This window comes from Medicago sativa, chromosome 8, assembly GCF_051527215.1.
Source record: "Medicago sativa cultivar Bolivia chromosome 8, Bolivia_mono, whole genome shotgun sequence".
Classification (NCBI taxonomy): Eukaryota; Viridiplantae; Streptophyta; class Magnoliopsida; order Fabales; family Fabaceae; genus Medicago; species Medicago sativa.
Window position 1 is genome coordinate 76382252 of NC_140756.1, and position 14850 is coordinate 76397101.

The 14850-nt window shown below is 33.9% G+C and overlaps 3 protein-coding genes across 3 annotated transcripts; all 3 read left to right on the forward strand.

Moving 5' to 3' along the window:
- The first annotated feature begins 3957 nt into the window (after positions 1 to 3957).
- Positions 3958 to 5653, forward strand: LOC146901644 (protein JINGUBANG-like). The gene is made up of 2 exons (XM_085738240.1): positions 3958 to 4312; positions 4401 to 5653. Exons 1-2 carry the CDS (start codon positions 3961 to 3963, stop codon positions 5282 to 5284), a joined length of 1236 nt encoding a protein of 411 aa, XP_085594366.1. The 5' UTR covers positions 3958 to 3960; the 3' UTR covers positions 5285 to 5653.
- Positions 5654 to 8504: 2851 nt separating this feature from the next.
- LOC146901645 (centromere protein X) lies at positions 8505 to 10249 on the forward strand. The gene is made up of 6 exons (XM_085738241.1): positions 8505 to 8653; positions 8747 to 8795; positions 8887 to 8927; positions 9665 to 9704; positions 9845 to 9898; positions 10004 to 10249. The coding sequence occupies exons 1-6, from the start codon at positions 8630 to 8632 to the stop codon at positions 10105 to 10107; spliced, it is 312 nt and encodes a 103-aa protein (XP_085594367.1). The 5' UTR covers positions 8505 to 8629; the 3' UTR covers positions 10108 to 10249.
- A 1734-nt stretch (positions 10250 to 11983) lies between these two features.
- Positions 11984 to 14776, forward strand: LOC146901646 (protein-L-isoaspartate O-methyltransferase 1-like). Its single transcript, XM_085738243.1, has 4 exons — positions 11984 to 12068; positions 12479 to 12752; positions 13159 to 13323; positions 14222 to 14776. The coding sequence occupies exons 1-4, from the start codon at positions 12063 to 12065 to the stop codon at positions 14470 to 14472; spliced, it is 696 nt and encodes a 231-aa protein (XP_085594369.1). The 5' UTR covers positions 11984 to 12062; the 3' UTR covers positions 14473 to 14776.
- The last annotated feature ends 74 nt before the right edge of the window (positions 14777 to 14850 follow it).

The following is a 14850-nucleotide window of genomic DNA, read 5'->3' on the forward strand; positions in this document are numbered from 1 at the left end:
AAAAATGAAATGCACGCAAAACCAATAAAACTGAGAAATAAAAGTCAACCAATTTTTTCAGAGACTTCGATAATATTTTTACCTTATGGGTACAAAGACTTCAATTCTTTTATGCATGCAATATTCTACAAGTTGGCTTTTAGAAATATTACATGAAAAATTTACTGAGAATAATATTCATCTTTAGTTTTGGACCATATATTTAAAATTTATTGTTTTTATGTATTATAGGGAGAGAATATAGTAGAAAATAAAGTCGTTATACTTTAATAAGAATTGATAGAATTTACTTGGCTGTATATTATGTTTGGTTCCATTGTTGGGAATAATGTGAGATTTCAATGAAAACGATACCATGATGTAAAAAGAGGCTTCCCGACGGGAGGAGAAATGGAGCAATAGTATCTATGAGAAAGGGAAAGATTTGGAAATACTAGTAAACAATGAAAAAGGTTAATGTTTGGTTCCATTGTTGGGAATAATGTGAGATTTCAATGAAAACGATACCATGATGTAAAAAGAGGCTTCCCGACGGGAGGAGAAATGGAGCAATAGTATCTATGAGAAAGGGAAAGATTTGGAAATACTAGTAAACAATGAAAAAGGTTAATTAAAGTTAATAAGTGGTAAAAAAGGGCAACGCATCAAAAATTTATTTTGATGTAAAATAGTAAAAAAGAGAACAAATCTTCACACTTTTAAAATAGAATAGTATTTAGCTCGTTATCATTACCGTGTCCATTTATATTTGAAATAATAGTGGATGGCCTATGAAGCTAATGAAATAGACATCAAATGAGGGCATTGTAATGCCTTAGCATTTTTGCAACTTCTTTTTGGTATACATTGTCAGCAGATATAGTCATGAAAACATTATGTCCGTTGACACAAATATATTCTCTCCCATGTTTTCTCATGTTCTTTTCTATTGTTATACAAAACAATTTTACAATTCATCAGCTAATAATTCAAATACACAAAATTATTCAGTAATCTAGAATTACTAGTGTGTTAACCCGTGCAATGCACGGGTGATAGACTATTATTTTTCAATCTAAAATTGTTTTATTTTTTTTTATTTATTGATGAAAAGCATCTACGCACCGTGAATTTTTAAATATGTTAGTATTTTTTTGCCGCAATGATGACAAATATATGTCACATGTTTTTATGTATATATGAAAAATATATTTATGGTTTCAGATCGTCGTCGATGAAGCGCCGCAGCGGCTGTCCTTTCAGAGTCTTGGTGTGTGTTGATTCTATTGTGGTCGTTGGTTTCGTTCAACATCGTCGTTGTCTTATAGAGCTATGGTGTTGACGCGATTATGAGTTAGTCTTGGTCTGGTTTCTGCAATTTTTTTTCATTTTTGTTTATTGGTGTTTGTTTTCGTTTTGTTTCGTGGAAATGAAGATAGATGGTAACTTTGTTTCAGCTCTGTGATTTTGTCTGAAAATCTTGAATATGGTTTTATGAATTGAAGGTATGAGTTCTTTAGTTTTGGTGTTGTTCTGTTGGATGCATATCTCGATTCAACATGACTGATTTTATACTGATGTTGCTCGAAATGGCTAGGTGCGTAGATGCTCCGTATTGACGGTAGTAGTCATTCATTATACCTAAAATATTGTATCCGTCGTGGTTGCTTCTAGCATCGTTGGTGGACAGTGGTAGATTTATGCCGTTAGTTCATCCCTTGATCTGGACTGCGACTGAAGTTTCAAGACCACTACCACTTTGTGGATTCAGTTTGTAATTGGTTGTTTTGACTCGAAAGGGCGTTTATTGTCTTCTGATACTTTGAAGATAGTTTTTGGAACTTGGGTCGTTTCTGTGTTGGCAGACGATCGTTGGATCGTCACGCCACTACGTGGGTTCACTGGATTGTACGTGGTAATTGTTGTTTAGGACTGTTCTATTTTATTACCATTTTAATACTGAATTGTTGGGTTTTGCTTTTGTGGTTTACTGGGTCAGGTCATTGGCCCCCAACCCAAGTCTTGTATTTCCTTCTCTTGATAAAATAATAGTCTCTTGTTTATTTCAAAGATATCTATTATTATTGAAAAATGCTTTCCCTCGATGTTTTTTTATATTTATCGGTGATGATATTTATCTCGTATTTTTTAGTTTTTTATTTTGACAAAAAAATTTCATATGCAAGAAGCAATGTAGTCATTTGAGATTGTAATTTTTCAATCAATGCAAAATATATCTTATAAATAAATAATTTTTTTTTACAGATTTAGTAAACTATAATTCTAGTTTTTCAATTTTGAAATTATGTCATTTTATATAATTATTTATTTAGATTATTTTTTAAAATTTTGTTGTTGAAGATTTTAATTTTATTGTTGGTTATACTTTGTTACTTTAGTATGTCATATGGTGTCATTAAAAAAAAAGTTTGTCTTAAATGGTGTAATTGGACTATGACTTTTATGATTCAACCTTACATTGCCACATGTAACTTTTCTTTTAAATTTGATTTTGATATGCCATGTGTATTGTTCATTTTAAACATTCTCAAATGTATGTATAGAGGATGTATGGGAGTCCCAGGTGAATGTCAGGGTAACAACGAATCAATGCTCTAAGACCATTAAAGATATATACCACATCTCCACTTCAGAAATTAGATATACTGAATATGGATTCGTAAGTAATGTGAGAACTCACAATTAAATCTAATGGTTTTGGAGTACAACTCACATAAACCATTTCCACAACAAAATGGTTTTGGAGTCCAACTCGCAGAAACCATTTCCACAGCAAAATGGTTTTGGAGTCCAACTCACAGAAACCATTTCCACTGCAAAATGGTTTTGGAGTCCAACTCACAGAAATCATTTCCACAACAAAATGGTTTTGGCATTCCGGTACAGTGATGATGATGAACGACAATGTTGATGATGAGATTGAAGATTCTGGAAACCATTTCCACAACAAAATGGTTTTGGAGTACAACTCGCAGAAACCATTTCCACAGCAAAATGGTTTTGACATTCCGGTACAGTGATGATGACGGTGATGAGATTGAAGATTCTGGCATAATTTACAATATTCAAGAGAGCAATATTTTGAGCTAAAACAAAACCAAAAGTTATGGCTAGGTGTTAATGATCATTCAGCCTTGGAAACATCGAGCTGCAATTCTTGTTATCATTATCACCATGAACTACTTCTTCATTTGTATCATATGTAATTATGATTTCCAATTTCTCGCAATCAATTATTTCCAAACTCTCCAACAGAAGTGGACAAGTTAAAAGCAGAAACCAATATTGGACATGATTTTAGCGTCACGTTCTTCAAATTGAAAAGATTTAGGCTGCTTTTGAACAACCTTTGTAAATTTTGACAACACTTGATGGTTAGCTCCTCTAAATTGTTCATAAAGTCAAATGAGATGGGATCATTGCATAATTCTTTTAAATTTTCCATTCCCCAAGATATAGTTCAGCTAACTTGGAGAATACATGTACACTTGGTACTTGAGAATCAATATGTTCAATGTATATGAGGTACTGTAGTTGTGAATCATATTTCAAATGAAGCTAAGTTAGATCATTCATACCATGATCTATTCAAGAGAGCAATATTTACAATATTTTGAGCAATATTCTGGGGTGTAGAAAGCAATTCTGTTGGATTAAGTGTTAATGGGCTGAACTTATGCAAGACTTATGCATGATGCATAAGTTATGGCTTATGCATGATAACCACACCCGTTGAAAAGATGTTTGCCAGCACTCTCAGTCGTACCTCAATAAACTTTCATCAATTAACAAGTGACACGTTGACCAATCTGATTCTCACGGTCCAACAAATCTTATATGGACCCCTCCACTCACTTTGTGTCCCACCATGTTTCTCCTCGTAGCATTCCTTTCTTGCCACGTGTATAAACTTCTGAATTTTCCACGTGCCCTTACGAGAATCCAGCCCAACCGCTACTTATGTTCTCTTCCTCAGCTACCCCCCTTTGTCTCCCTTCCCTTCTCCATTCTCCATCCATTATTTGCCTCACATCATCACTCACTCACTCTTTTTGCACTCTCTGTCTCTTCACCATAATGAAGAATGACTTCACCATCACCACCCTTCTCCATCTTCAACACAAACAAAACCCTATTTCCATTCTCAACTACCAATATCTCACTTCCATCAAAACCCTAACACCCCATATTACATGTCTCGCAGTCCACCGTAACCTTCTCTACGCCGCATCTCTCAACCTCATCAACGTCTTCGATGTCTCTTCCTCTCATTACACCCTCATTGATACCTTCAACGAAACCTCCACTTCAGGTAATAACCCTAATATAAAAGAGAAAATGAAAAAGAATAAGTAAGTAAGTAACTTAACTATTTTTAACAAACTTTATCTCTAATATAGGTTTTGTCAAGTCCATCACCTTCAACGGTTCAAGAGTCTTCACTGCTCACCAAGACTGTAAAATTCGCGTCTGGCTTATCACATCTTCACAAACACACCGTCTTATCACCTCACTTCCCACCGTCAAAGACCGGTTGCGCCGCTGCATAGTGCCAAAAAACTACGTCAGCGTTCGACGTCACCGGAAGAGTCTTTGGATTCAACATAACGATACAGTTTCTGGTTTAGCAGTAAACGAGAAAGAGAAACTCATGTACTCGGTTTCCTGGGATAAAACTTTGAAGATTTGGGACTTGTCTTCAGGTAATAACTGGTGTTTGGAGTCTTGTAACGCTCATGAAGACGCTATTAACGCTGTTGTTGTTTCCGATGACGGTGCTGTTTACACGGCGTCAGCTGATGGGTGTATCAAGGTTTGGAAGATGATGGATGATCAGGTGAAACGCTACACGTTGGTGAGTATGGTGGGGAAGCAAAAACCAGCCGTTAATGCCTTGGCATTGAACGGTCATGGTACAGTTTTGTTTTCAGGTGGGAGTGATGGTACGATTTGTCAGTGGGAGGAAAAAGAAAACGGCATCGTGTTGAAGGAAACGTTGAGGGGTCATAGGGGGGCTATACTATGTTTAGTCAACGTTAGTGATTTGTTGGCGAGTGGGTCAGCTGATCTAACGGTGAGGATTTGGCAGAGGGGAAAGGGTGATAGGTATTGTTGTAGGGGAGTGTTGGAAGGACATGAGAAACCGGTAAAGTCGTTGGTGGCGGTTTTGGGTGGTGGTGGTGGTGATAGTGATGATGAAGAGGTTGGGGATGGGGTTGTTACGTTGTTTAGTGGAAGCCTTGATGGTGATATTAGAGTGTGGGAAGTGTTTGGTTTGGTTTAAAACTTAATTGATTCTGCTTAATGCATGCCATGTCCACTCTACCCGTTTAAATTTTTAAATCGTGGTGTTAATTAATTATAACTAGATAAGTTGAAATTCTGACACTAACGTCGTGGGCGTTTACAAGGAAACCGGACGTGCCAAATAGAGCTGAAGATTAAGTTAATGCAAGCTTATATATAAGATATGATTAGTCTATAATTCAGCTTTTCGTAAGAGCTTAAAATCACGTTTCAAAGTTGATTAGTGGCTAAGCCTTAACTTGCTCTTGATCACTACGTAGTCGTGATAAGCAAAACTGTAACTAAAATAATAATTATAGATGTAAGTATGTATATTTTTGTGTTATCACAAGCTTTATTTGCTCTCCTTCCTCTTTCTCTTTTCTGCACTGGCCCATGTACAGAACAGGTCGTACAAAAATCATACAAACTATTGCACAAATACGATCAGTATTCACAGGTCATATCAATGTCTAATATAGATTCTTACCAAAAATAAATCTCTAGTATATATATTCGAAAATAAGAACGCTATTTTGCCCTAAAAAAAACCAAGCAAAAGTAGTTGACACGTGTGATGATTACATGATATCAGCATTCTCTCCACTAGCTCTAATAATAAAGTTTCTCTACAATCAACGGTGAATTTGTCATGAATTTGGACTAAAAAATCACACCAATAAATTTAAGAAAGAAGTAACTAATATTAAAGTAACTTCAAGCAATAAGGTGTTTACAAATGTTTTTCAACTTAAGGAACTTCTCAAGAGAACCCTCACCAAAAACGCTCAACTCTATAGTTATCTTATTTGATTCTCAAATTTTTCTCTCTTGTAGCCTACTCAAAACATGAAGAATGAAGTCTTGTATAACGCTTAGATCTTGAGAAAATTGTGCCCCGATTTTCACTTTAGTACACAATACAATACTAATGTTATCCACAAAATCATTCCCCGATTTCTCCAAATTGTGCCCCGATTTTTGTCAAATCAAAACTCCAAATTTTGAACCAAAATCGTGCCCCGATTTCTCCAAATCGTGACATGATTTTTGTCCAACCGTCAATCATAAATTTTGAGACAATTTTCAACAGAATTGATTCGAATTATAAAAAAAAAAAAGTAGACTCGTTAAACAACAAATTGCTAGAAGTTGAATCCCTCTATTCTTATGTATAAAGAAAATTCAGTCGAGAGGTGAGAGGACCTATATTATGTACCCACACATTCTCTGGCGGAGATTAAGTAATAATAGTGGAAATTTGTACTATATATGTGCCCAACACATTCTTCGACAGAGATTAAGTAATAATAGTGAAAATTTGTACTATACAAAGAAAATATATGAATTGTGTTATTTGAATAAAAATACAAAGGTGAATATGACATCACGCGTATATAAAGAAAGTATATATAGAGATATAATTTGTGAATCTAATTCTCTCTACGCGTTAAAATTCATCAAAGAGAAAGTTTTGCATACCCACCCATATGATGTGATTGCTGATTACATTATATCTCTGTTGACCACTGACTACAAAAACATTGTTCTTGTTCACACCTTGCAGAAAGGAAACTCTTGCGCCAATCGGTTGGCCAAATTTGAAGCTGCTCTTGATAATGAGATTATAGTTTTTGATTTTTGTGCCCCTTTATTGGCTTGTATCTACTTAATTGATATTATTGGGGTATAACCTTAGTTTTCTTTTATGTTTTGTCTTTTTTTTTTTTCCATTGATAGAAAAAAAATGTTAACAAGTGTCGACACTTGTTTAAAAGTTAAAAGAAGAAATTTTTTCTTGAAAGTTGTGTATTCAATACGTTGAAACTTCAAAAAGGAACTTTTTCTACAAAAAATCTTAAATTATTTCTTCTTTTGAATTCGCAACAAGTGTCATAAGTCTTAACAAGTGCCCTAAGGTCCTGTTTGGTTTGAGCTTATGAAAAATAGCTTATGTAAATAAATAAGCTTTTATTTTAATTTATAAACTCTCACTAACGAAAAGTGTATTTTCATAAACGGTTTTTTCATAAACTACCTTAAAAACTTATAAATAATACATAAAAACTTATTTATTTGCATAAGCTGTTTTTTATAAGCTCTAAAATAAGCTAATCGAAACAGACCCTAAATGCATAAGACAATTGTTAGCATAACCCATATAGAGACATATCCAATGAAATAACTTGTTATAATGAGAGACGAGAGTGTTAAATTATTACCGATAAATTTAATCTAATGGGTGAGATCTTATTCCTTAAGGTGCACCTCTTTTAAGATACAAATTTTAATTAAAGAGGTTGAATATGATAACTTTTAATATTAACTAATTTTATGGTGTTGTTCCATGAAATCAAATATTAAATTAAGACAAGATGTACCATACAATTATATTATTCTACTTTTTATTCTCAACACCAAATTGATACAAAATATACAATTTTTTCTTAATATATTTGAAATTTTTCAAGAAATACTACTAAAAATAGAGTTTTATTTAAAAATTAAGTTATTTTATTTTTAATTCTCTTTTTTTAAAAAGCTGTAAAAACATCGAGGAAAACTTCCTAAAATGATTTTTTTTATAAAACAAAAAAAAATGATTTTTGTTATAAAAGAAATCAAAAATAAAATTTTATTTTATTTTAAATCCTTTTTTGTAATTTAAAGATTATTATCTTTTGCCCGTAACATTTTGGTAAATTTTGGTTTATCTCGTCGTAACCAATCAAAATTTTTGAAAGGCCGTTCCTTCCTTCAACTATTGTGGCTCCTTTGTGTTTGGCTGATATGGAGTGAACGTAATAACAGAATTTTCAAAAATATTGAAACTCCAATGTTTCAGCTATTAGATAAAGTGAAATTTCATTCATTGTGGTGGTTGAAGGCTAATAAGGCCAACTTTGTGTATGGTTTGCATAGCTGGTGGTCGGACCCTATGTCTTGTTTGGGTATCACTGACCTGTTTTCCTCTTGTATATTCTTTGTATGACTCTTTGTTCCTTGGGGCGGTCTTCTTGGTACACCTTGTACTAAGGAGTACTCGCCGCCAGTGTTAATATATCTCATTTTTATGTATTCAAAAAAAAAAAAAATTTTTTTGAAAGGCCTAAAAAAAAAAACCTTTTATTATTACAAAATTAAAATCTAAAAAAAAAGTCTTAAAAAATTAAATCAAAACTCGATTAAACCACAAAGGTAAAAGTGCATTTTTTTTCTTCGTTTTTTTATAGGAGGAGTCAAGTGAAGGGAGTTTATTATTTTTGTTATTTTCCCTCCAAGCGAGTATCATTTGTTGTGTGTGAACTGTGCTCAGCGTCGTTTTCCTTTGCTGCAATCACAAATGGAAGAACCAACCTTCGAATCTGTGCGGCTATCCTATAACCCTTTCTTCTCTAATTCCACTCTTCATGCTAATTTTCTTTGTAACCTAATCTTCAATTTCTTCATTTAATAACAGGATCTAATCCATTCCATCATGAAGCGTATTTGGACATTGCGAACCTTAGGTCACACACTTTCTCTTTTACTTCTCAATTTATCTGAAATCGCTAACTATATCAATTTCTTTAATGAAATTATTTGTGTTTCTATTTGCAGAGCGTGAAAATGTTGCAACCAATGATGCTTTGGATTCCGAGGTTTTCAAATTTTTTGTTTTCGCAAATTTCTAATTCATGCACGCTATGTGTTTGTTATTTGGCTGAGCTGAAACCTGAGATGATATTCATGTCAATTTCTTAATGCTACTTGTTGTTGAATTCGGGGATTTTGGGTTAAGAAATTTGGCTAACAGGTTAATTAAGAAATTTGTGTGGCCTTGGAGCTTTTAGAGTTAGGTTTAGTGTATGCTTTATAAATGGAAGCGGGTTTTGTGTTGTCTTTTGTTATAACACCGACACTTCAGATTGGAAGCGGGTTTTGTGTGGCAATGTATTTTTATATCACATCCCATGTTACACTGACACTTCAGATTGAAGGTGTGTCCGGTATCCGACACGACACCGATAGCGACACATGTAGTTACATTAAATTACTTATATTTTTTAATTTACTACCTGTGTCACTACCGTGTATGAGTGTGTGTCAGTTCCAAACTGTTTCCATTTCAATCTTTTTTCTTCATTACTTAGGTATTGCAACATTTGTTTTTATGGTATGCTGGTTCTCACTTCTCAAACCATTTTACAGAAAACTTTATCTACAATATTGTAGTTTATAACTGGTTGGGTGCTATCGATAGGAGTAGCATATTAAGCATCCTTAATTTTCCCTACATTAAATATTTTAGCTATTATTATCTTTAGTTATAGAATAGCTCCTACTTAATTCTTAATCGTTGCACTGTCTGTATTGCAAATGGGTTTTACTGCTACAGGTAGCAGCTGGATCGTCCAAGAAGAATCGGACAACTTCTGGTATTTATGTGATTATCATTCTGTTGTCCGATTTCTTATTTGGTGGAGATTATATTATGTGATCATGTCACACTGTAGTTGTCTTGGCATTGCAAATTGGTCGCTTACTGAAACTCTTTTGTCCGTCTTTTCCCATGCAGCTAATGCCAGTGCTTTGAAGCTTACCTGTGAACTTCTCCGGGTTTTTGTTACAGGTTCACCCATATTAAACTTTAAAAGAGAAACACATTGATACTTGCTCAAGACTATAAGTTGCACATGTTCCATGCCATATTGACATAACCTTTCTGTTGATGCAGAGGCTGTTCAGCGTGCTATTGCTATTGCAGAGACTGAGGGTGATGGTCAAATTGAAGCTACTCATTTGGAGAGCATTCTTCCTCAGTTGCTTTTAGATTTCTAAAGCATTTGATGATTTGAAATACTCATGTGTAACTATTACTCTCCCTGCATCAACACATTGATTTGCCTCTTGGTATGAATGAGCGATTTTCACTTCCCATTCATTGAATTGATTAATGAAGACACTAAATTGATTGGCGGTATTTAATTTCAGTAATTAATTTGTCATAAGTTTGGAAGATGAAATTGTCCAAAGGGCCATACCTCCATCACCCCCCTTCAACCTATTATAGACCATGCTCCTTATCTTCTCAGTCTGGTAGACTGGAATCCCTTAATTCATCTGATTAGCCGTGAGGTCAATTAATGTGCTTAATGCTTGCTTCTAGAGAACATTCTTCTTCCTTTATGTGGAATACTTTTGTTGATGCTTCTTCTCTTTTATTCATAGCATTATTAGCACTGACTGATTTTAGGTGAGAGCTTCTTTTTTTTGAAGGATTTTAGGGGAGACCTTGTTCCCCTGTTGGTTCTGGCTCTTGTTAGTTTACTTTTTTTATTAACCAAAAAAGAAAGTCTCAACGTGACAACGAGTAATTTTATTTGGACAGTGCTTGAAGAGTGTGGTAGGAGCATTCATTGACATTTCTCTTTTTTTAAATAGAAAAAAAAATGTGTTAATTTTTTTTTGTATTATAGATTGTAATCGATAACAATGTCAATAAACGGTCAATTTAATACGCATACTATTAAAATCAACTAAAACATCTATAAACTATAAAAAAAAACAACTAATTTTGTTAACCATCATACTCAAGGAATGTTTGAATTGATTTATTTTTAAGCTTATAAAAAATATTTTATGAAAATAAATAAACTTTTATATTAATTCATAAGTTATCATTAACAAAAATTATATCTTCATAAATGAGTTTTTCATTAACCATCTTAATTACCTTATAAATAATATAAACTATTTTGCATCAGTTCAAAAATAAATCAATCCAAAATGACGTTAACGTCTTTAAAAAAAAAAAAGGTTAGATGAGAGAATGATCTAAAAACTTTTTAATTGATTTAAATAATTTATAAACTAAGGAGGGTGTATTGGATTAGGATTTCAAAGGACAATTTTTGTTTAAAAATGTCTTGAGGATTTTAAAAGACTTTGATGACTTTGATGATTTTAAAAGACTTTTAAGGATTTCAATAGATTTAATTCATAAGATTTTAAAGGATTTGAAATGACTTTATGGATTTCAAGAGATTTCAACAGATTTTATGAATTTTAAGAAATAATTGAAAAAAATATCATAACACATTCTCTTTCACAAAATCTCAATAAAGACTCTTTTATTTATTTTACTTTATTTTTTACGGGAGAGCTAGAGCTAGAGAGAGAGAGAGAGAGAGAAGGAAGGCGAGAGAGAGGAAGAGAGAGAGAGAGAGACAGAGAGAGAGGGGGGGAGGAAAAGAGAGAGTAAGAGAGAGAGAGGGAGAGATAGAAGGGAGGAGAGAGAGAGAGGGAGAGATAGTAAAATCTTAAAAGAAAAAAACAATCCTAAGAAATCTCATGTTTTCATGAAAGACTTTTTTATGCTAAAATTTCACTAGAAAATCCCACAAAATCCATCAAAATCTGATTTATTAAACAATCCTTCGAAATTTGAATGATTTTGAATACCACTAGACTTTTTTTAAGTGATTAAGAGTCTTGATTGAATACCACAAGACTTTTTTTAAATGACAAAGAATCTTGATTGAATAACACAAGACTTTTTTTAAATTGGAAAGAGTCTTGATTGAATACCACAAGACTTTTTCATGATAAAAAAGTCTTTTAAAATCCCTTAGAATCATGATCCAATACACCCCCCTAAATTAAAATACCAAAAAAAAAAAAGTATAATAATCGAATAAAAGCAAAAGCGTTTCCCATAGCATTTCCGGTTACAGCATCTCTGCGTAACTTTCACACAGCTGATCCGGGTCAACAAAGTTCTCTCGCTCTCTATAATGGAGGTAACCTCTCCCATTTATCGTAGTAATTTAATTTTCTTTCCGATGAGTTGTTATGGAATCCTTATTGTTCCGATCCTTACTTAGGTTTTAAACTAGCAACAAAGCAGATAATCATAATAGATACATCATGAGCTAATTTTCCTCAATTTGCTTTTAATTTGTTTTCAAATATAGATTTTAATTTTTGTTTAAAGTAAATGATGAAATTACTCTACTAAATCTGCTACTGGGATCCCGTGACACAATACTGACACGAGAGACAAATAATTGAAAGTAACCACATGAGCCGGTCTCGGTACTACATAATTTAGTACCTTGCAATGAATGAAATTTTATGGTATTATTTACAAGTAATTTAATTATTTTGGTTGTATAACTCTAAATGAAATAATGTTGCAAATAAATTACAGCAATACTGGTCTGGGAGTGCGATCAATAAAAACAAAGGGATGGTGGCGAATTTGCAGAGGTGTGGAATAATTAAATCTACAAAGGTAGCTGAAGTAATGGAAAACATTGACAGAGGTTTATTTGTACCCAACAACGGGGCCCAACCTTACATTGACAGTCCCATGGCTATAGGCTACAATGCCACTATATCCGCACCACACATGCATGCAATCTGCCTTCAGTTGCTGGAGAATTATTTGCAACCTGGAATGCATGCTCTCGACGTTGGCTCTGGTATACTCTCCATCACACTACACTTATCAGAAAATAGTGCGTGTACTTGCTTTGTTGTTTTCGTAGTTGTGAACGAATGATATGGATACTAGATAAATTGTTGAAATTATTAAGCAATGTTTGATAAAATTGATGGCAGTAGTATTGATACCATTTCATTAGAACTGCAATAATAAGGGTGTGCACAAAGAATGGTGCTTTGTTTCCGTTGCTTGACGGAGTTTAGGTTTTTCTAATAGATTTGCATAGCGGATGTTAATGTGAAAAAGTAGTTTTAAGATGTGCTAAACAAAGTTAAGTGATGTTCTGTTTGACTGTTTGACAATGTCAAGAATTTTGCTGAAGTTTTTCTCCATTTTCTCTGAATGTGATACTCACAATCTTTATAATTTGGGCCACTTTGCAGGGACTGGGTACCTGACTGCTTGCTTTGCCTTGATGGTTGGATCCAATGGTCGTACTGTTGGCGTGGAACATATTCCTGAATTGGTTTCCTCTTCAATCAAGAATATTGAAAAAAGTGCCGCAGCTCCACTTTTGAAAGATGGTTCCCTTTCTGTGCATGATTGTGGTATGATTTCTATTATCTCCATGAATCTGAAGGATTGAAAATTTTATACTTCTTTCTTGCACAACAATAGTACTGTTGCATTTTACCATGATAAGCCACTCAAGAATTCCGCAATCCTCCCTTTAAAGCTATGTATCGAGATTCGAGAGAGAAGAACTAAGGCATTTAAGTACTCTGCCAAACATCTTATGATACTCGATCTAGGGTTTAGGGCACCCCATAATACCAAAGTCCTAGCACCACCGCCACCGCTGTGAGCTAACGTCTCAACGGCTACACTCTATGATGCTTCGCTTAGCTTTTTTCAGTCATCCCCTCCATTGATATCCCTTTCAAAGACACCGTCAACACTCAATCAGGCATTGATACCATTTAATATGCACACAACTACTTGCAGAACCCTTCCATAAAAGCTAATTATCAAGAGGAAGAACCAAGCCTAAGTAGTACTTCACAAAACATCTCATACTTCTCTATGTAGGACTTAGGCACTTCATAGTATCCAAGGCACTATCAAATCATGACAGTTTAATCTAGTCCATATGTCTGTTGCGGGGGACAAAGAAATATGAATGATTGAAATTTTGATGAGCCCTTCCTTCAGATACGCAAAAACCATAACCTAGTGTCAGATTTGTGATTTTCATGAAGTGGTTGAGTCGGCGTAAGCTCAAAGTAAAGTTGATCCATAAGCATTCTTCATGTTATGTCCATCCAAGATATTTGTGTGTCTACATTTTCACTATCTGACGGTCTTTCTTCTGGTCCCTTGCAATATCTGCATTGTTATATTATTTCAGTTAAATAATAGCTATTGTAAGTTAGTGGATATTTAATTTCAAACATTTGTACGATTGATGTAACCAAAAAAACATTTGTACGATTGTTGTGCTGACAGACGGAAGGCAGGGTTGGCCTGATTTTGCTCCTTATGATGCCATTCACGTTGGAGCAGCGGCACCAGAAATTCCTCAACCACTTATTGACCAGTTGAAGCCAGGTGGTCGAATGGTTATTCCTGTTGGAAATGCACTTCAAGATTTAAAGGTTGTGGATAAGAACTCCGATGGTTCTATCAGTATCCGGACTGAGACTTCTGTTCGATATGTGCCTCTCACGAGCAAGGAAGCTCAACTTAAAGGAGAATAAGGGTAGCAAAGGGGAAGCAAAATCCTCAATTAGTGTGGCTTATACTTTCATGTGTCTTTGGTTTTCTGTATCACATGCCGCGTTCTGAAAGAATTTGTATAGTTCAAGTTAGTTTTATTTTCTTACCCCCAAAACAGGAACCCAATAAAACTATTTAAAATCTTATATTTATCCTCCTTTTTTTATGTCTTAATTATCGAGTATGTTTGAGGCTAAAACATGTAATTAAGTAAATTGTATCAATACAATAAAAAAAAAAGTAAATTGTACTCGATCAGTGGTATATATGTGCAACTTATATTAATTTTTATATTGCCAAAAATTAAAACAATGGCAACATGACTACTTGGAGAAGTTACATGCAAATACTTGAGAGAA